Below are 22,914 nucleotides of genomic sequence, written 5' to 3' on the forward strand. Positions count from 1 at the left end.
CTTCGGGCTTGTGGGCCACCATGATTTCTAGTGGTCTTAGGAGTCTTCTTGTCAGTTCCGATATGTTCTTGATGTAGGGCAGTGTGGCCAGTGAGTTAGGTCGTACTGTGTCCTCCTGTTGTTGTCTGTTTTGTAGGCATCTGTGGATGAAGTTGCGGGGATATCCGTTTAAAACAAGGATCTTGTGTAAGTGTTCTTCCTCTTTCCTGAGTAGTTCTGGAGTGTTGCAGTGTGTCCTGGCCTGTCCATCCACAGATGCCTGCAAAACAGATCAATTTAACTGGGACAAGGTAACCATGGTAGCCCAAGCCAAACATAGACATGCACGGGAATTCCTAGAGGCATGGTTCTCCACCCATAATTCAATCAACAAACATATTGAATTGGACCCCATATACAAACGCATACAGATCAAAACGGAAATGACAGTACTCACCATAACGGACCGGACAGTATAAATTCCAAGTGGAGTAGAATAACATCGCTTAAGTGGAGGCTCCAATGATGATGTCACCTAGCATGGTGATGAAACGTCTGAACAAAAACAAGCCAGCTCGATGAGCAAGTCAACAACCTCACCCACAGCCTGAGCTATAGATCTTTGCCAAAACTTTAAAGTCCCTACATACCTGGTATCCGCCTAGTGAACCTTCTCTGGACTGCTTCTAATGGAACTACCCGAAACATCAGCTTTCCTGCTCCTCTGGTGCTGCTTGGCCTGCTGTGTTCATCCAGCTCTACACCTTGTTATCTCAGATTCTCCAGCATCAGCAATTCCTACCACCTCTCCATCTTTTTTTAGATGAGGCATCCTCAGTATTTCAGCTGTGGACTGACTAATGCCTTGTATAGTTTCAACAAACTCTCTTTACTTTTAAACTCCATTCCATTCGAAGTAAAGGCTATTTTCCTTCCCTTTTAACCACTGAACTTGGATGCTAGCTTATTGCGATTCATGGATGAGCACTCCCGAGTTCTTCTGTTTGTTCCGTAGCTTCCTGCATACTTTCTCTATTTAAATAATGGAGCTCATTAATTCTTATTTCTAAAGTGCATAACTTAAACAATTTTCCACATTCTATTCTGTCTGCCAACTTTTTGCCCACTTACTTACTGTGCTTATCTTCCTCTGCAGACTGTTTCTGTCATCCTTACCACTTGCCTTCCCACTTATTTTTGTGCCATTTGCAAACTTGGCTACAGTGTGTTCACTTTTCTCATCTAAGCCTCATCTAATGTACATTGTAAATAATTGTGGTCTCAGCACTGATTCCTGTAGTAATTCACCAGTTACAGGTTGACATCCTAAAATTGTCTCCGTTAACCCAATTCTCTGTCTTCTGTAAGTTAGCCAATCCTTGATCAATGCTAATGTACTATCTGCAACACTGTGCATAAAACACAGAAATTGTGCAAAGGTGTAGGTAGGTTTACAGGTAGTGATGGAAAAATAATAATTTGACAGCATGGCAATTGAACTATTGAGGTGTATTCTTTTGAGGTTAATTGGCACTATGTGCACAATTACAGAATCTGAACGGGTCATAGAAAGTGATGAGGTACTTTGCATATGCTTATTGACAATTATTAGAGCCAGATTCTCAAAGATGAAGAACTGATTAAATATGGACAAACTGATGCAGAGATTAAGATGAAGCTATTTTTCCAGAAGACAAGCCAAAATTGGCATCAAAGTAAAATGTATACCAGAGAATAGAGGGATGTCACCCTTATCGGGAGAACGGGGATAGCCACGAGGAAATATAAACGTTGGCTAAATGTGTAAAATGAGGGACATGAGGTAAAATATGTGGATTGGCAACAAAGGAAAAGATATGGAAGGCTAGAAAATGTAGGATGTGTTCTAAAGTGGACGTGGAAATGAACATGGTCCTTGGGAAATTGCGAAAGGAGCGCTGATCAGGAGATGGAAATTCAGAACTACAGGGAGCGAGTGTAGAGATCATAGTCATAGAGGTCTACAGCGCAGAAAGCACAGAAAAGGTACTGTGGAATAGACTTGGCATAACAGACAAAGCAGAACCCCTATGATCAAGACATTTTAGTAGCTACAAACAAATGACTGACAACTACCTGAAAAAAAAGTCTTGAAGACCTAGAAAGAATTTGCAGTATATACTGAGATACTGGTTAGGGGACAGCCATACTTATCGTACAGATGGATGTGCACGGAAATGTGCTCCATAATGGGGCATGTAAGGCTAAAGCTAGATTAGTGGCTCAGGTTTCTGTAAAAAAAAAACTTGCCGATCAATAAATTAAAGTGGATTCCTGTAGTTCAGGAAGATTGATTTGAGGGTAAGTTGATCACTATAAGACCTGCATTTTTGCAGGGTGAAAAATTTCAAAGAGAATTATTTTTGAAACTACTGAAAGTAGTAAGTGATATAGAAGAGAAGCAGTGGAAATTAAACAAATGTGTTTACGCAATGAATGATGCGGCGACGATATGGTATTTCTCAGTTAGGGTCAGCATTAAGTAGACCAAGTAATGTTTTACTGGTATCACAGTAAATCTGGCAGCCATCTTTTACGATCAATGAATTTCTATGGTGAAATTTGATAATCGTTCTCAATGTGTGATAGGTAAAATAAAAGGGAATTTAAGATCAAATGTCAGACTTTGAGCTGTTTTATATTCTGATGGCCAGAGTTGTCAGAGCAGCACAAACTGGATTTCAATTTAGGACCATGCAGAATCCCTGATGCAGCTGACTCCCTGGGAATTGCCCAGAAAATTAAACTTTCCAATGGGTAATTCCCCTGTCTCCAGAAAATGGAGGAAAGGTTCATTAACTTCAGAGAATTTGGAGCATTCCGCCTCACTTAAGCTAATAGAGGAAAAGTTAATATATTCAAAAACATAGTCTAACTCCTGCATAACTTTAAAATTAATTCACCACCTGCTGAAAACCACTACCTGGTCTGCTACCATCATCACCACCCAGACCTGACATACAAAGACACACCTGCCCCATTGGCCTAGTCCTACATTCCCGAATCCACTTTCTTGGTTTGCCCTCTGGAATGCCTCACATCTGTCTGGCCATGTGTCCAAAAGTTCAACTGTGAGATTGGATGTTTGTATTGAGGGTGGGGAAACATTTCTGTTGCATGAGAGACAGAGGGAAAAAACCGCCTGGGGGTGATCATTGTTGCCGGTGAGGGAGGGATGAGTACAGTCTGGGGATGTGAGGGAGGGGTGATCAATGTCTAGAGAGCATTATGGTGAAGGAGTGGTGATCGGAATTTTGCTGGGTGTTTATTCTAACAAAGAAACGGCAACAGTGGCTTTTGAATAATTATGAACATGTAGCCTTGGGAGGCTTAAACTTACCTTCTTCCGCCATGAGAAAAGGGTGTAATTTGAAACCCCACAAGTATCCTGCACTATGAGAGAACAGTTGGATTTGATGTAAGCCCTGCAGTTCTGTAGGATGCAATTTGAAATGAGGATCTCCATCCTAATTCAAAAATGTAGGAGCAAATTGGCAGTTTGATTCTGATTACCATTCCTTAAAATATCTGAGCCATAGGCATGAACATCAAGCAGAATAAGTCAGTTTTGGAAAGTGCTAATTGTATCCCAATAAATCGGGTCAAGACCTCATTAAAAGATGATTTTGTGGCAAGAGAAGATATAGACTGATTAACAAGTTTTTTATTGGATGGTTAAACTGGTAGTGTACTCAAAATAGAACCAATGCCTGTTATGACATATTGGAGCTGAGTACACTCATGAAATATGCTACTGTTGAGGAAAAAGATTAAAGGAATTAAATTCAGAAAAATGCACATTCAAGTTTACGGCCTTGGCTGACCCAGAAGAAATGAAGCTTGTCTTATTTAATGCTACTTCACATGTCAGTCTTCTATGTGGCTGTTCTAGTACAGGATTTGTCATATTTTTGGTGGGAAAAATAATAAATGTTGTCAGTTGGCTTTGAAGGCCAAGGAAATAAAGAGTAACTAAGAGTGCCTTAGATGCTGAAACCTGGTGCTAATAGACACTATAGATAGAGGGGTATATTTATCCAATATTCTAAAGGAAATCCTGTACAAGAGACAATGTTATATGGATTTCCATTCTCTTTTTGGCAATGTATATTTGACAAAGGGTGACACTGAGAAAAAGTTAAGATCGAACTTGCTAGCATAAAGAAAATGTTAGAAAGAAAACAGATTTCTAGAATAATGTGGGTTGATGCAAGCTACCATTTGTCAAATTGTTCCACAAAAAATGTGCTAACTGCAAGAAATTACCAGCCATCCTCAATGGTGGTGGTGTAGAGTTTTTTTGGAACATGAAAGAAAATGAAATTTTGTTCGAACCACTTTGTGATTAAACATGTTACAATTTTTTTTGTTTAATGAAAGAAGGGGTAAGTAGAGGAGTTTGGTTGTTTTGTATGGAAAATGAAAAATTTGGGTTACTGGCAAGTTCTATTTGTAAGATGAGATGTAGAATATGAAAAATTATTCAATTTTCATTAGTTTTGTTCAAGGGTTGTTTGTATGTTTTCAAGAGTTTTATTAAGAGAAGAGGGCAATCTTAATATAACAAGTAATTAACTGGGTGATTAGGGTTAATTGACTAATAGACTGGGCAGATATAGAAGGGGAACAGGAGGGTTTGGTGCATGGGAAGAGTTCTAAGACTGAATACTTAATAAACTCTACCACAAAGAAAGATATCTAGTTTTCTATTTCACCCATTGGCTTGGATCTTGATTGACAAGTGGAAGGTTGAAAGCTGGCCAGGAGAGTTTTTAATAGTCAAGTCTAGACATGATAAAGGAATGGATGATGGTTTCAATAGTGGGTGAATTGAGGCAAAGGTGGAGACAGGTTTCGTTACAAAGGGAGATGGAGTGATGGGGCGACAGTGTGGTCAAAAGCTCATCTCAAGGTCAAATGGGATAACACAGTATGGTTCAGCCTCAGAGAGCTGCCAGGGGAGAGAAAAAGCTAGAAAATATAGTTTGTTGCAAGGACCGATGATAGGGCCTTGAATCTTCCTGATGTAATCTAGATAAAGTTTCTGCTCATCAAGTACTGGATGTCAAACAAACACTGAGGAATTCAAAGTGCAGGTGTAATTGAGGGGAGGTGGTGAGATAGGCTTATATTGTTTACGTATAGAATATGATGTTGTGATAGATTAGCATCGAGGTAGGAAATAGGACAGGTGGGAAAGAAGAGATCCCTTGTTTCTTCAGAAGTGAAGAAGCAAGAGGAATTGCAGTTGAATCTCTGGTTATGACAGAATAAGAATGGAAACAGGTGAAGAGAGTCCCACCCAGTTAAACTGGCAGAGAGCTGTTGAAGGAAGATGATGCAGTCAACCATGTCAGAGACTGCAGGTAAGTTGAGAAATATAAGAAGGAAATATTTACCACAGTAATTGTAATTTATGGTGTCATCTTCAATTTTAATTAGAGCAATTTCAATACAGTGGTAAAAGTAGGAAAATGATTGAAGGAGTCCAAGTATTAAATTGGTAACGTAAAGGGCGGTAGATTTTGGGGTGGTGATAAGGGAAAAGGGAGGTTGGAGATCAAAGGGGTATTTGCACAGATGGTGGGGTTAAGAGCAGGTTTTCAGAGATGGGGATAATTTGAAGTTTCAAATAGTGCAGTAGCGCAGCTGACTTGAAAGGAATGGGGCACTACCAGAGGAGTCGGAGGCATTAGTAATATCATTTGAGCGATTCCCACTTTGGGAAGTGAGTCAAGGGAACAAGACTTAGATTTTGTGAACTTAGAAAGGGAAAGAGGATGGATGGATGAAATCAGAAAAATATATACATTCAGGGCTAGAACAATAAACAACCTAAGGTGAAGCTTTGCTTGGTGGACCGTAGAACAGAAGGATGCAACAGAAGCAAAAAGAGAAATTGCTGGAGAAACTCAGCAAATCTGGCAGCATCTATAGAGAGATAACTGTTACACTTTGAGTCTAGTGACACTTGTTTGCAAACATGAAGCAACAGAAACGTTTAAACAAACACATGAATTTTAGCAACAAAGTCCAATAATTTCATGCAACATTTGAACATGTGGGTAGAATAAATAGAAGAGATAAGTTTAAGAAAATAGTTTGTACTAGAGAACTGGGTAATCTTTGCTCTGAGGATCATCTTGGAATAATGAGCAGTCTTGACAAAGAAGCAAGATCAAATCATGCTGCATGTCCAGCTAGTTTTCATGAATAGTTGCTAAACCAGTTGTCTGCCATAAATGTTCAAGCCAATGTTACTTGGACTTAAGTTGTTGAGGACTTCATCACGGATGGGAACCAATGTACAAATGTAATCTCCTTAATGGAAGCAAGAATACTATGAGTGGAGAGGAATACAAGATCATGAACACTCATGTGGTGCAGTGGCAGTGCCTCAGCCTGGGTTCAAGTCCCACCTGTTCGAGAGATGTGTAATAACATCCCTAAACAGGTTGATCGGAAAATATCTGCAAGAGTGATCAGAGATTGCCTTAATTCTTGAGGTCAGATTTGGACAACAATCAAAATGCACACACTGAGACCATTTGCATTGTATGGCTACATAGCAAGTGTAAGATTATTCTGATGAAAGATCATTGTCATGAAACTTAACTCAGTTTCTTTCTCCACAGATGCTGCTTGACCTTGAGTATTATAAGCATTTTATGTTCTATTTTTGATTTACACAACCTGTGAGCAGTTTAATTTTTGTGATTCATGCATGTGTATGTGTGCAAATATTATTAGAATATTTCCTTAGAAATCTGTGAGCCAAAGTCTGTAGAAAATGTTATTTCTTTCCTTGCTTCTAATCAATACAAACAATTGTAGTTACATTCGGGAACAGATATTCAACAAAGAAGTTAAGTTTCGTTTTTTTTTAAAATGTGTTGATTTCTATTCTTTTTCAGATCATTGTATTTCAATATTGACTGGAGTCAGTTCTTGCAAAAAGAAACTTTCAAAGAGACCAGGGTACATGAGAAAAGATGTTGAACAAAGGTCGCATCACACTCCATTTGTCAATGTCCAGTATATATCACCACAAGTTGAAAATGAAAGAAAGACTTGTTCCAACTTGTCTTTTAATAACAACAAACTGGTGGAATGCTTAAAAAATCTTAAGCATTTCAGGGACATCAAAATTGCTGATCATCAAAGTACAGCTTCAAATCACATGGCTGCTGAAAATCCTGTAGTTGCAGCTTCTAGGCCAAATATGATGATGTCAGAAAATGTTCAGTGTTCTGAATCTAACTACCAGTGTGCTGATGGTTGTGATGACTCCTGTAACACCAGCATTAAAACTTGCTCCAAGTGTTTTTCATCAGGTTCTCTCCAGAAGCAGGATACTTGCCTCACACAGAGTGAAAGGGAAAACAGTATTGCTGTAAACAAGCCACAAGCTGTTGCTAGTACAAAGAAACAAGTAGATAATGAAAACTTGCAAAAACTGCACCTTTGGGACACAGACGAAGAAATACATTCGACTAATGCCTTCATTTCCAGCTTCAGTTTCATACAAATGTCATTGAATTATCATAGCATTAATGCTAACAGTAAAGACGAACTGCAGCAGAATGAATTTGTTTCAAATTTACAGTTTCCCCAAACTGGACCACATTTGAGACCGTATCAAGTTAGTACTTTAGCAACAAAGCAATTCTACTCCAAACCTTTAAGGGATGCTGTTGATACTCCTTGTTCACATTTGTGTCAAAGTGTTGACATTAAATGTGCCACAAATACAGAATCAAAGGGCAGGTCTCAGAATTATGACTCACTCTTATTAGATATAGATTTTCCGTTTCTGTGTTCAATTGATTATTTTGATGACTGTCCAGGTTCATCTGTAACTTCAAGATATGAGAGCAACATCACTGCCTTTGATCAGAAATGTAACTCCTTGAGGAAGTACGAACAGATTCTTCAAGATTGTCTACTTGAAAACAGGATGACATTCAAGGCTAGTGTTGTCAATGTATTTGAAATAGCTAATGTTTATGAACGACCTACTGCAATTCCTATTTCTTATGGTGTAAATGGAGTGTTAAGTTCTGAATCAAAATTTGTACAGACTATGTCAATCCACTAAGAAACAATTATACAACTCTAGGGTTACTTAAATTGGTAATCCCCCTAGGATTTTCCAAAACTTCTTACACTGCTTTCCAAAACAAGTCTATCTGCCCAAAAAAATTCCTTATTTTCACAGAAGAAAGTTCAAATATAGGCAGGGATTTTTTGTTAATTACACAAATACTTATTGTTTCAACTTGCAAATTCAGTGTTCAAAGATTGAGTGACCACTGATTACTCACAATTGAACTGTATCTATTTCAGACCATCAGGGAAGCTGTCCAGTGACTACTAAAAAAAATTCACTGGGTTCTTGCAATGATTTTTCTATGAGATAACTCTTGTTTGGTTATATGAATTTTGTGTTAAATTTCCTATGAGTAGTGGCAAAATGTGAGGTTGCTCTGGTGGTCCTTTGGATTAGTCATCAGCATAGTGTAATATGAAGTGGCAGAACCTATGGTTTCCATCTAAAGTTGGTTCCAGCAACAACCCAGACATTATGGAGACACTTTACATAAAGGATGCCCTACCATTGTGGCTGACTTCTGACAGACATATTGAATGAAATCTGTGCAAAACATAATTACCCAAATTAATTCAGCTACCCTTGTCCATACATAAGTAGATATGAAACTGCTGTCATGAAAATCTTATAGACTTATTTTCACAACAAAATCTCCTGGAATAATGTCAAGTTGTGCATTGTGATTAGCTGGAATAGTCATCATCTAGCAGCTGGCACTAAGGGAGGAATGTTTTATCTATGTGCAATGCGTAAAAAATAACAAATGTGTTCAAGATTTTATTATGCTTTGTGCATATCTATCTGTTTGTATGCTGGTACGATCCCAACTGCTGATAATATTAGCCAAGTCAGATCCCAGAGTGAAATCTGGCTTAATAGAATAGAACATAAGTTTTATTTTTGTAGTTGAGTTATCATGGTAGTTAGTCACTTAACATATTCAAAGAGGCTGCCAGTGTACTTTTAGCAAAAGAACATCAAAGTTTATTGCAAGCAAAAGGAAGATACACCATGTAAGAATTATTTGGAACAGTCTTATTACAAATGTCAGCCATAAAAGTTCAACCTTTTTAGGCTCAACACCAACCTTACAGATTTTCTAACCTCAGTGAAGTGTCACTTTGTTTCTACCATAAAGTTCCTTGTTCATTTGATATGGTTGTTTCTTTCCAGAAAATATCTGCATCCTCTTGATTCTGTAGTTCATGTCTCTTCATGAGAACCTTAACCAAACTGTTGACACAGTTCACTTATTTCCAACATGTGTTCCTTAAACTTCTCTTCCACATCCTTCTGTTTGTGGATCTTCTCAGGACCTTGTTCTCCTGAAAGAAAACTACAAACGGACACACACAAATGAGCACGCACACAGGCACAGACACACACTCTTTCTGAATGGTTCTTCCTCTAAAGGCAAACTGTCTGTTTTTGTCTCCCTGGGTCATAGGACACCCAAACTACTGATCTATTCACCTCAAGAATTTCTTTAAAATCTTTATCCAAGTACATGTGAACAAACTTTGGACAATCCACCACATTCACAGGACTCAAAATGAAACTAAATCATCCTTCTTAACATCCATAATATAGAAGTATAAATCAAACCTGAAGCTACATGGTTTTGTCCACTTCTGAACCCAACTTTCCAATTAAATATGTCATGAACCTTTATCACAGCATAAATCAGTGCTTCCAAATCAATTTTCCCACTGTAATCCCATTGGGAATCCTGAAAATTATTGACTCCCCTCTGAGACTTGTGAGAGGATGAGTTGAGGGTCAGTGAAAGTAGGGGCCCTTCTGTTATAGGAGTGGTGCAACTGTTATAATTTAGTTAGGGTTCCAAAACAGCCATTCTTGCCTTGGACCTCATGAACCCAAAATTTCAGCTTGCGACCCCTACCTTGTTTCCTGATCCCCATTTTCAGAAGCCTAAATGTATAGTGAATATCAATTTGCTTCATGAAACAACACAATACTGCACAAACCATACCTTTTCATTATAGAAAATCTGCAGAGTTTCATACAGATTCAATTTTGATTATGGTAAGCCTCACCATTCCCAAAGAATTCCTTTTGGAAAAGTGCCTGGATATTGTGCTTTTAGTATGCTTCTTTTCTAGCTTTTACTTTGAGACCTTTTCTGTTTTGATCTGTAGCTTCAGTCTTTGATCTTAAAACTGAAGAAACTTCAGAAGAAGGCTGTAATGGAAGATGATTATGAGAAAGGTAAGCTCCTGTTGAATTTTCTCATAGCCAGTAGAATTGTTCTAAAATCTTATATTAGTCAAGGAACTTTACATTCTCTTGAGAGCATGAGCTGAATTTCCTCCTAATGATTAAGGCCAAAAGTTCAGTGTTCTAGCATGCTACTGTAAAACTGAGCTGTGACAATGATGGTGAAATGCTGGTGAAATAGTGCTTATGATACTCCACAAAGCAAATTACTGATGTTAACCTCTAATGAATGAATGAATGAGGTTTTCTGTTATGTCTTTAACTATATCTTAGTTTCTGTCTGATTGTGTTTATTTTCTTGAAATTGTATATTTCTTTTCTGGCCTTAACTAGCTTTATTTACCAGATCTAAAATTTGGTTAGATATTGATTACCTTTCCTGAGAAATTCTGTTACATCTGAATTATGTCTATCTTCCTGTTTGTTGCTGGAGCCCATTCTGGATGTGAATTTTGCCAGTGGAGTCCACTACATTGCATCTGGAAGCGGTTTTATGCCACATTTACCTGTTAGCTTATGTCACCATACTCATTTGACCATTCTGCTTAATATTGAGTAAGTTTAAATGATCTATTGTTACAAAATTGTAAGCTGGACAATCTCCTTTAACTTATAAAATACTGTTGGCTTGTTTCACTTGAATGCTTAGAGCAAGATCCAGTTGTTAGCTTTTTCCTGTGAATTTTTTTAGATCCAGCTGAACCATTTCATTTATTTGTCTTCCCCTAAAATATTTTCAGTTTTCTTGACATCGAGCTTATCTTGTTAATTTTTTTAGTTGTTATTCAGAGCCACCTACTGTCCTGAAAATTCTTCATTCCTATCTTCTAAGTCACTTTGAAATAGTCGGTGTTTGCTTCTGCAATGTACGCTTTTATTTCTGAAACTTCTAATTGTTGATTAAAGACCATTCATTTATAGATTGAGACCTTTGACTTGAAACATTTTGGGCATTTTTTGTTTTTTCTCACCTATTTGTTTCTACGTTATTCTTAGCAGGTTCAACCACGGGTTAGCATTTCCATATTCAAATGATGACCAAGAGTTAAAATTGCTGAGTCTCACAATAATGCATAGAAACTTGTCTCCTACATTGTGAAAACCCTTCTTGGGTTAAAACCAGGCCTCTGAATGGACTCATCATAGTTCGTTCATGTTCTCACTTGGATTAGTAGAACAGATTTATACAGTTATATAAACATCACACCAAACTACATAAATGTGATCATTTAATGCAACCTAATCAAGCTTCACAACAAAGGGCGTTGCAAATGCACAGGAACCAATAACTTGACCCGCCGTGTGGCTTGTCTGTTTTGTTTTAAGCTTTTTCTAATTTTTGTTTGAAACTATCTGGACTTTAGTTGGTTATAACACAAGTTTTGGATTTCCAAAACTGAAACTGTGCTTAACAATAGTTTTTTTTTTCTGTTAAATTTAGTATTCTACATGTGTAATATATTTAGTTAGCTATTTTTAGCATAAATTGAAATTTTGTTGGGACTATATTATGCAGTAATGTCTGACTTCCTTTTGATAATTTGCATAAAAACAATTATGCAGCAGATCAATGTTAAATCTTACTTTGTAGTCTCAATTGTCACTTGGCAATACAGAACTTGAGTATTGTGCAATAATTACAACCAATTAACAATTATTAGTTAGACTCACTGCTTGCTAGAAGCTACATATACCCATATGCAAGGTCTTGTTCTGCCCTGCAATCAGGAAAAAGCATGCCTGAGCATTGCATTTTTTAATTTAAAAAATTGCATGAGTCAACAGTTCCCTGGTGCATTGTCCATAGAAATGCCTCAGCCAATCAGAGTTAGCATGCCAAGCAGTCAGCCCCTTTCTCATGCAGTAAAAATTGTTTCCTTTGAAATTTGAAATTCTTGTACTTATTCTGATGAGTGAATGCATAATGAATAGCTTCAACAGCATGTCTTTATTTGGATAAGTCTCACTTTTTTAGTGCTGTATGTAGATTTAATTATCACTTATGAAGAATAACAATTGTTTCAACAAATTTTAAATAATAATTTGGTTTTATTTTAGCTGACCAGTTCAACAAGAAATTAGCTGAGTTGAAAAGAGGAAATTCCTTAAAGTTCCAGTTACCTTCCTCCTATCCTTGTATTGCAAGATTTGTGCAAGAAATTGAACTTCAAGCTCAAGTTGTTGACCATTATAAGTATGTGCATTATTCCATCAGCAGATTATAAATGAAACTTGAAAGAAAACCCATTTTGTATAAAGGAACAAAGACATCTTGATTTTTAAATATAAATGTTTCTAGAAAAAATTACTTATACCAGAAATATCTTGGATTTTCTTTTAGATACCTGTATATATTTTCTTGCCACTGTTGGGACCCAAAGATGGACACTCTACTTCTGGGTTTCTCTAGTGACACCAATTATAAAGAGTTTCTCTGAATGCCAATACTTTAGAATAATTTGGTTTTTAATAATGCAATATAAAAACATGGAAAATAAGTGCAGGAGTAGGCCATTTGGCCATTTGAGCCTACACCTCCATTCAATATGATCATGGCTGATCTTGTAATCTCAGAATCCCATTCCCCCTTTTTCTCCATTCTCCTTGATCCTTCTGGCTGCAAGGGCCATGTCCAGCTCCTACTTGAATATATCTAATGAACTGGCCTCAGCAGCTTCCTGTTGGGAGAGATTTCCACAGGTTCACAACACTGAGTGAAGAAACTCTTCCTCATCTCATATTCCTTATTCTTAGACTGTGAGCCCCTAAGTTCTGGACTTCCCCAATATTGGGAACATTCTTCCCGCATCTAGCCCGTCCAGTCCAATCAGGATTTTATATGTTTCTATGAGATTCCCCTTCATTCTCCTAAATTCCAGCGATTGCCAGCCCAGTCGATTCAGACTTTTCTCATGTCAGTCCTGCCATCCTGGGAATCAGTCTGGTGAACCTTTGCTGGACTTGCTCAATGGCAAAGATGTCCTTCCTCAGACTAGGAGACCAATATATATGTATGCTGGTATAACTCTAGCTGTATTTATATAAAAATTACTCATCTAAATTTTATTCTTTTCCCTCTACGTTGATTTCTCATCTAGCTTCCAGCTTGTCCAACCCACAATTTTTAGCAAATTTTGGCAATGGAACTCTATTTTTACTTCAATTCTGACTTGCTGATTTGTCCCGTTTAAATTTTAATAAATCAAGATTTTTGTAAACAGCTGTTCTTAATGCTGTTGTCATTCATGGGTCAAATCCTGAACTAAGAATATCTGTTGACAACAGCTTGAAATACAAGCAAATTAATGTCGATGTTAAATTTAAAACGTACATGTGATCCACTGAACCAAGTACACACTTAAGACATGTTCTGGTTTAACTTACCGATTTCCTGTTGAAGTGCTGCTAATGTTCTGTCAAACTTCTTCAGTGGAATCTGCTTAAACTGTTTAAAAAAAGGCACAAGCTAAGGAAGTCTGTTAGTAACTAATAGCACCGGTCTTGAATAGAAATCCAGTTTTCTAATGTAAGAACTTTAACATTTTGGGTGTGCTGGTGTTTCATGTGCAAAGAATATGCAACAGTTTGTAATCTTCTGTTAATGTACATTTAGCAATACAGGTAATTTACTACAAAGTGTAGAAGAGAGATTTTCAGATTCAAAACCTGATAATCTACACATGTCATGGTCAAGGAAAAAACAGCTTATTCAAGACAGACAGCAGTTACAGGTACGTGATGAATTGTACACATTTATACAATTAATGTCCTTTTTTAAAAACAGTGAAGCAAATTATTATAGTTAATTCACTGGTTCCTATGGATGGAGCATATTTGAAATTTGAGTTTATGGAAAGACAATATATTCATTTATGAAATATAATTTGCAATGTTACTATAGTTCACAATAGAAATGTGTTGTTCATTGCTCTGATTCCAGCTGATGTTATTGCTGAATGAATCAGATCCCTGTCAGGAACCTGCCTTGAAAGGTCATACTTTTATTTGTTCTGGTTTTAACAAACTGCTGTCAGTTAAAACATAAGCACACAATGCTGCAGATTTGCTATTAACAGTAAAACAAAAGTTTATTACAGAAGAAATGGCGATAAAATTGAACAATTCGAAACAAAATAGGGCTGCCTCTCACAAGAGAGACAACTGATGGTGAGTTTAACCTGAGGTTCACCATGCCTCAGGTGAGGTTGAGAAGGAGGGACCTTCATGGTAATGTCAGCTGATGTGGAAATTGAACCCACACTGTTGGCTTCGCAGTGTATCACAAACCAGCCATCCCGACAACTGAATTAACTATCTACTTATAATAGAAATTCAAAGGTTTTAAGCATATAATAAGAGTATAATGCCATTAATCCCAAAACACTCCTTTATAACTTGAAAAGAAACAAAGCAGGTTTTATTTAGTGTCCAAAACAAACCCTGGTACAGTTCTCAAAACATCCCTTGTATACTCCCACTAGAGCTCCTATATCTAACACCTCAGTTGATTTAAGTCATGTGTGATTTCAACCAGCAATTCAGGAGAGATGTTAGAAAGTGCTTCTACATGCAAAGAGTAGTGGAAGTTTGGAACTCTATTCTTCAAATGGCGATCAGTGCTAATTCAGTTGCTACATTTAAATCTGAGGTAGACAATTTTTTATTAAGCTAGGGTATCAAGGATATGGCCTAAGGTAGGCGTACAGAATTAGGCAACAGATCAGTCATAATCTTGTTAAATAGCAGAACCCAAATGTTCTTTAAGTTACTTCACATTGACTTACACTGCAAATTTTTTTTTAATATGAAATAAAGCAAAAGACTTGCATTGCTATAACACCTTTACCCAATACAGAAAAATAACCTAAAACCAAAGGCATAAAGGTTTTGGTAGAAGATGAATTGATGCAGGAACAGAGTTGAGCAATGTCATTAGAGTAGTATGCTCGACAGAGTTCTTGGAAACAGACTAGAAATGTATCAGTAGCTCATGTCAGTCAGATATTGCAGCAATGTTGTGAATGGTCAGGTTGAACCTTGGACAATTACTTGGAAGAAGAATGAAGCTAATGGTAAGGAATAGAGTTTGTGGTGGGGACCAAGAACAACTAGGCCTTCAGCTACATTCTTTCAATTTTTTTTCTTCTTCTGCGCATACCTCTGAGGCTTGGGCATGGCAGTGACTTCCAAAACCAGAAGTTAATGTATTAGCATGCCTCTGAGCAGCTGCACAGCTAAAGGGAATGTTGGACTTCAGTCTTCCCCATATTTAGAGAAAATTCCTGCTCAATCAGTACCTAATGACAGATAAGGAATATGACATTAATACAGTGAAGGGTCAAGAGAGGTGGTGATAAGATACATCTGGGTGCGATCAACCTGATGTTGTGTTGGTATTGCAAATGGGAGGAATGCAGATTAGAAACAGGAGGGATCGAGAATGGGACCTTGGGGGACTCGAGAGGTGTGGCAGTGAGGTTGTTGTAAGTGATTATAATTATATAGCTGAGCATGGAGTGCCATCCAGCGGGATAATAGAAGAGACCCATTGAAGGAAGATAATGCAGTTAACTGTGTCAAAGACAGAAAGGAAAATGATGTTGCTGTTAATTCTTTTAACTTGAGGCAGCAGGTGATTGTTTTTCTTTAGTCTCAAAGTAAGGAAAATGTAATTTTCTATTATTTTATATTAACAAATCAGATAAATAAGGTTAGATATTTATGGCAGGGAAGTGTTATATGTACCATAACTGCAGCATATGGGTGTTTGTGGAGAACATTGCAGTCCTGTCCATCTGTATATGCAGTACAATCTATAGCTCAAGGGATTTCAATGCAGAGTGGTTGGGCTGGACCCTGAGCTGCAGACATTGCAGGGCATCAGGGAGCGTGAGGGTTATCCGAACTCTCTGTTCCAGATGGCAGTCCTTGGATTCAAGTACTGAGTCTACTACAGTCCTGCAGGAAGTCATTCAGTCAAGGAAGTGAAAAGAGATGTACTATAACAGGAATCTGTATCGTCAAAGGAATAGATCCTGTTTTGTATAACCACAACTGGGAGTTCATAAGCAAATTGGCATAGGATAAATACAGAGTTGAATGATTGGCTCAAAGACTAGTATGGGAGAATGGGTTTTAATTCATAGGATACTGATGCTAGTACAAGAGAAAGAGGGAGCTTTACCATTGGGGGAGAAAGTGTCCTTGAAAATCATAAACTGCGGGGAGCTTTAAATAGAAAAGTTTTTGGAAGGCTTCTCATCAGAGGAGATCCAGAAAGGAAATGAGAAAGGATAAGGTAATTGTGCAGGTTCGTGATTATAGGCAGTGATAATGGAGTGTGGCAGGAAGTACAAATTTAAGCATGCAACTTAACAGAGTACACTGAATAGTAGTAGTGGAAAATGGTAAAAATACAGAATGAAAATCCCTTTATCTGTCTGCACTGGCATTTTTAAGATAGATGAATTGATTGCACAATATATGATGAGCAGTCCAGAGATGTATTTACAATGTAACCAAATGTAATGCTTCTAAACTTGTAGATGATACAAAGCTAAGAGGGAATGCGTGTGGTGAGGAAGCTGTAAAGTGACTTCAGGAGGATTTTGAGAGGCTTAGTGAATGGACAACAACATGGCAGATAGAATATGATGTGGAAGAATGCAAGGTTATCCATTTTGGTAGGAGAAACAGGTGTGCAGATATTTTTTTGAATGGGAAGAGGTTATCCTTGTCGATGAGTCAGTGAAGGCTAACGTGCAGGTGCAGCAAGCTGTTAGGAAGGCTAATAGAACGTTAGCCTTTATTGCAAGAGGATTTGACTAGTGAACTCTTGGTACAATTGTGTTGGAACTTGGTTAGACCATACCTGGAATAGGATGTAAATTTTGCCCTCCTTAGAGAATCATAAGGTAATACAGCATGGAAACAGGCTCTTCGGCCCAAACTGGTCCATGCTGACCATGCTAGTTCCAATTGCCCACATTTGGTCCATATCCCTCTAAACCCTTCCCACCTATGTACCTGTCCAAATGTTTTTTAAATGTTGCTATTGTACCTGCCTCAACCACTTTCTCTGATAGCCCATTCCATTTATGCACCACTCTCTGTGTGAAGAAGTTGCCCCTCAGGTCTTTCTTAAATCTTCCCCTCTCACCTTAAACCTATGCCCTCTAGTTTTCAATTCCCCATCCCTGTAAAAAAGATTCATCCTATCTATGCTCCTTATGATTTTATACACCTCAATAAAGTCACTCCTCAACCTTCTATGTTCCAAGGAATAAAGTCCTATCCTGGCCAACCTATCCCTCTAACTCCGGCTTACTAGTCATGGCAACATCCTCATAAATCTTCTTTGCACACTTTCCAGTTTAATTATGTCTTTCCTATAAACTGTACACAGCGCTCTAAACGCGGCCTCACCAATGACTTATACAACTGTAACACAACTGCTATACTCAATGCCTTGACTGTTGAAGGCCAGCATGCCAAATGCCTTCTTCACCACCCTGTCTATCTGTGATGCCGCTTTCAACGAACTATGTACTTGTACTCCCAGGTCCCTCTGTTCCTCAACACTCCACAGGACCTTACCATTTACTATATAAGTCCCACCTTGGTTTGACTTTCCAAAGTGCAGCACCTCACACTTGTATGCATTGAATTGCATTTGCCACTCCTCAGCCCACTTGCCCATCTGATCAAGATCCCTCTCTAATTTTTGCTAACCTTCTTCGCTACCAACTATACCTCCTAATTTTGTATCATCCGTAAACTTACTAATCATGCCTTGTGCATTCACATCCAGATCACTTATGTAAATATAGCAAAGGTCCCAGCACCGACCTCTGTGGCACACCACTAGTCAGAGGCCTTTACTCTGAGAAGAAGCCTTCAACCATCACCCTCTGCTTCCTACCATCGAGCCAGTTTGGAATCCAATTAGTTACCTCTCCCTGGATCCAATGCGACCTTAACCTTCATGACTAGCCTGCCATATGGGACCTTGTCAAAGGCCTTACTAAAGTTCCTATGGACAACATCCACTGTCCTACCCTCATCTATCCTTTTGGTCACCTCTTCGAAAAACTCTGAAAGATTTGTCAGACATGACTTCCCACGCATAAATCCATGCTGACTATCCCTAATCAGACCTTGACTATCCAAATGTTGGTTAATCCTGTCCCTCAGTATCCTCTCCCATAGCTTGCCTAACACTGATGTCAGACTCACTGGCCTGTAGTTCCCTGGCTTGTCTTTACTACCTTTCTTAAACAATGGAACAACATTAGCCACCCTATAGTCTTCTGGAACTTCATCAGTGGCTAAAGATGAAGCAAAGATCTCTACAAGGGCCTCTGCAGTTTCTTCCCTAGCCTCCTATAACGTCCGAGGATGGACTTGATCAGGCCCAGGGGATTTATCCACTTGAATGCAATCTAACGCTGTAAAAACTTCCTTTCTTGTAATATGTGTGTGATCCACAACATCCCCACTTGTTTTCCTTAGTTCTCTCCTCAGTAAACACTGATAAGAAGTATTCATTAAAAATCTCCCCCATCTCATGTGGTTCCACACATAGATGGCCATGCTGATCTTTAAGGGGATCTATTCTCTCCCTAACCACTCTTTTACTCTTCATATATCTACAGAACCCCTTGGGATTATCTTTAACCTTATCTGCCAGATCTATCTCATACCTTTTTGCTGTTCTGATTTCCCTCTTAAGTATGCTCCTACACTTATTGTAGTCAACTAGCGATTCACTGGAGCCCGATAGCTTAAACCCAATGTATGCCTTCTTCTTTTTCCTGACCAGAACCTCAATATCCCTTGTCAGCCAGGGACCCCTAAACCTGCCAGCTTCTACCTTCACCCTAACAGGGACATACTGTCTCTGGAGTCTTGATATCACACTTTTAAAAATCTCCCATTTGCCAGTCATTCCTTTTCCTTCAAACAGACTCATCCAATCCAGATCCTGCCTCATGGCCCTAAAATTGGCCCTGCTCCAGTTTAGCACCTTAACCTGTGGACTTGTCCTATATTTTTCCATAGCCATGTTAAAACTAAGAGAACTATGGTCACTGGACCCAAAGTATTCTCCGACTGACACTTCAGTCACCTGCCCGACCTTGTTTCTTAAGTGGAAGTCCAGTGTTGCACCCTCCCAAGTAGGACCCTCTACATATTGACCTAGGAAAGATCTCAGGAAAGATATTTTTGCAGTGGTGAGAATGCAATGAAGGTTCACCAGACTTGTTCCCAGGATGGTGAGACCATCCTGTGTAGAGAGATTGGGCAAACTAGGCCTGTATTTTCTTTAATTCAGAATGAAGGGTAAACTCATTGAAACATTTAAACAGAGAGAGTCGATGCAGGTAAATGCAAGTTGCTAATCTTTAAACCATCAGTCGATGTGCTGACAAAACACTTGGAACACGATTCCTGGAAAAGATCCTAAGAAACCAGTATAAATGTACCGCATCAAGAGGAAGAGGAATACAAAATCAAAGAAGCTGCAGTAATAAATCGAGCAAATTCAAAAGGGTCTAAAACAATAAATCAGAAAAACACCCACCACAATGAGGTGTATAGAGAGCCTGAAGATTTGAGTATTTTATTGCAGAGAAAGAATTCTGTCATACAACATTTAATATTTCGCCTGGACGGGGAGTGCATAACCAGGGGACACAATTTAAAAATAAGTTGATTGCCACTTGGAATCAAGATGAGGAGTTTTTTAAGTAAACTAATAAGAAATATATAAACAGACAGCAAGAGATTAGCTAAAGTACAAATTAATCCCTTCCGGGGTGAGACTGGGGAATTAATGTTGGAATAACTAACATTGGACTTTTAATAACTATTTTGTATCTGCCTTCACAATTGAAGACGTGGAAAGCCTCTCAATAATAATGAAAAATCAGTGAGCAAAAGGGATGAAAGAGCAAAAAAAAGACAATCTCTGAACAAAATTTGCTATGAACATGAATGGAACTAAAGTTTCATTGATCCAGTGGCTTGTATTTAAAAGAAGTGCTGCACAGATCGTAGTTGCTTTGGTTGTAGTATACCAAGATACCTTAAATTCTAGAAAGTTCCTAAGCAATTGGGAAACTGCTAAAAGTAACACTTGTTTCTTCAAAACAGGATCGTGACAAAAGCAGGAAAGTGTGGCCAGTTAAGCCAACATCTGCCATTAGAAAATTGTTAGGATCTATTATTAATTACGTAGTATCCATACGTTAAGAAAATCATAATACAATCGGAAGATCCAACATGGTTTTATGAAATTGATATCATAATTGATGTATTTGTTAAAGTTCTTTGAGGATGTAACAAGCAGGGTAGATGAGTGGAAACAGTAAATGTACCATATTTCAATTTCCAAAATGCATTTGATAAGGTGCCACATAGAAGATTACTGCACAAGTTAAGAGGTCATGAGGTTGAGAGTGATAATTTAGCATTGATGCAGGAAAGGCACGAGTCAGAAGAAAAGGTGTGTTTCACATTAACAAATTGTAACTAGTAGGGTGCCATAGGGATCAGTGTTGGGATCTCAACCATATAAAGTTGCCATAGTAGCAGAGGATCATAGGGCTGCTCAGTCATTAGAGGGAGACAACTGACAGTGAGTTTCACCTGAGGGTTACCACGCCTCAGGCAGGACCTTCTCAATTATATAACCTATATTATACACAGCCCAGCATATCACCCACTTCATCATTACCATCAAGCCAAGGAAACAAACGTCATTCAATGATGAGTGCAAGAAGAATGCTAGGCGGACACCACACACACTTAAAAGTGAGATGTCAACCTGGTGAACCAAAACACAGGACTGCCCGGAAGCTAAACTGTGAAAGTGGTATGCAGTAGACAGACTTCAATCCCATGATCAATGTATCAGATGTAAGCTCTGCAGCTCTGCCACATTCAGTCATGAATGGTGGTCGACAGTTATCAATGAACTAGAGAAAGAAATGCCACAAAAACACCCCATCCTCAATGTAGGTACAGAGTAGATCAGCGCAAAAGACTGTGAATTTGAAACCATCTTCATCAAGAATTGTGAGTGGATGATCCACTTCCTTCTGAGGTCCCCAGCATCAGACCCCAGTTTTCAGCCAGTTTGATGCCTCCTTGTGATATCAAGAAATGGCTAAATGCACTGGTTACCGCAAAGGCTATGGATCCTGACAACATTCCATCAACATTACTACTCCAGCTTTATTCATGGCCCCCACCAAGCTGTTCCAGTACAGCTACAAAACTGACATCTACCAGGAGATATAGAAGATTGCCTAGGTATGACCTAACCACAAAAAGCAGGGCAGATCCAACCCTGATTACTGACAATTACTGCTCCATCAGCCTACTATGGATCATCAAAAAGTGATTGAAGGGGCCATTGGGAGTGCTAATGATGTGAGACTTACACAGCAGTAATTTGCTCACTGGTGTTGCCAGGGCCACTAAGTACCTGAATTCATTATAGCCTTGGTTCAATCATGGACAAAAGAGCTGAATTCGGGTGGGAAATGTTGGACTGTCGCTTAGCACAAAGCAACATGCTTATGGTTGTTGGCAGTCAATTACTCTCAGTCACAGGACATTGCTGCAGGAGTTCCTCACGGTGATGTCCTCGGTTCCAGATGGAACAAGTTTTGGTTGTAAACATTCTAGTCTTTCCCCTTTGGAGGATAAGCAGAATAATTTGAGAATAACATTTTTAATGGGGATGGGAGAATTAGATGGAGATGAATATATACTGGAGCAGATTGGCAGATGCAAAACTCTTGGAAAGAGTTTTTTCCCAGAGTGACACGAAAGAATGGGGGTTGGGAGAAGATGGGGCTATTAGTGCCGAGTAGGAGTTCAAAAAATGATCAAGACATGGTTAGTAACTCTGTGGATGACACCAAAATTGGTGGTATAGTGGACAGTGAAGGTTATATATGATTAAAAGAGATCTTGATCAGTTGGGTCAGTGGGCAGAAGAATGGCAGATTTTGGTGCAAGATGGCGGTGGAATAACAGGGCTGCATGCGTGCTCTTACCCAGAGCCCATCCGCTCCCATCTGCTTTCCTTCTTTGTTTTTCTTTTGCTTCTGCTCTTTCTGTTTTGCTTTATTTTCCTTTTCTTTTGGTCTTTTCTGTGGCGGGTTGGTCAGCAGCACTAGTGCGGCAGTGCGAGAGGACTGCATGCGAAATTGTAGATGTGGTTTCTGCTGGTACTTGGAAGCGGCAGCAGTGGGGGCATTCTCCTAGCAATCGGAGGCCGTGGCAGAGAGTACATTCTCTTGTCATTCGGGACTTGTGGCAGCAGCAGCAAAGTTGTCTTCCCAGCGTTATGGGCTGACGGCAGCAGCATCTGCAGCCAAAGCGGGACCAGTGGCCTGGAGGTGGCCTGGCCTAGCAGCGGAGCCAGAGACTGTTGGTTGTGTTGCGAGTGTGGATTCAGCAGTGTCAGCGAAATAGGCCCAGCGGCAAAGAAATGACACCTAAAGTGGGATGACTGCTATGTTAGAGACAAAGAA

The 22,914-nt window shown here is 38.8% G+C and overlaps 1 protein-coding gene across 1 annotated transcript in view; it reads left to right on the forward strand.

Moving 5' to 3' along the window:
* The window catches only part of disc1 (DISC1 scaffold protein), a 95,042-nt gene that overhangs the window by 12,382 nt on the left and 59,746 nt on the right, over window positions 1-22,914 (forward strand). Inside the window, exons 2-5 of the mRNA XM_020510132.2 lie at window positions 6,933-7,987; window positions 10,288-10,357; window positions 12,425-12,560; window positions 13,980-14,097. Coding sequence (XP_020365721.2) covers window positions 6,933-7,987; window positions 10,288-10,357; window positions 12,425-12,560; window positions 13,980-14,097 — 1,379 coding nt within the window. The remainder of the gene's footprint in view (window positions 1-6,932; window positions 7,988-10,287; window positions 10,358-12,424; window positions 12,561-13,979; window positions 14,098-22,914) is intronic.

The sequence above is a fragment of the Rhincodon typus genome, chromosome 5 (assembly GCF_021869965.1).
Source record: "Rhincodon typus isolate 14 chromosome 5, sRhiTyp1.1, whole genome shotgun sequence".
NCBI classification, from domain to species: Eukaryota; Metazoa; Chordata; class Chondrichthyes; order Orectolobiformes; family Rhincodontidae; genus Rhincodon; species Rhincodon typus.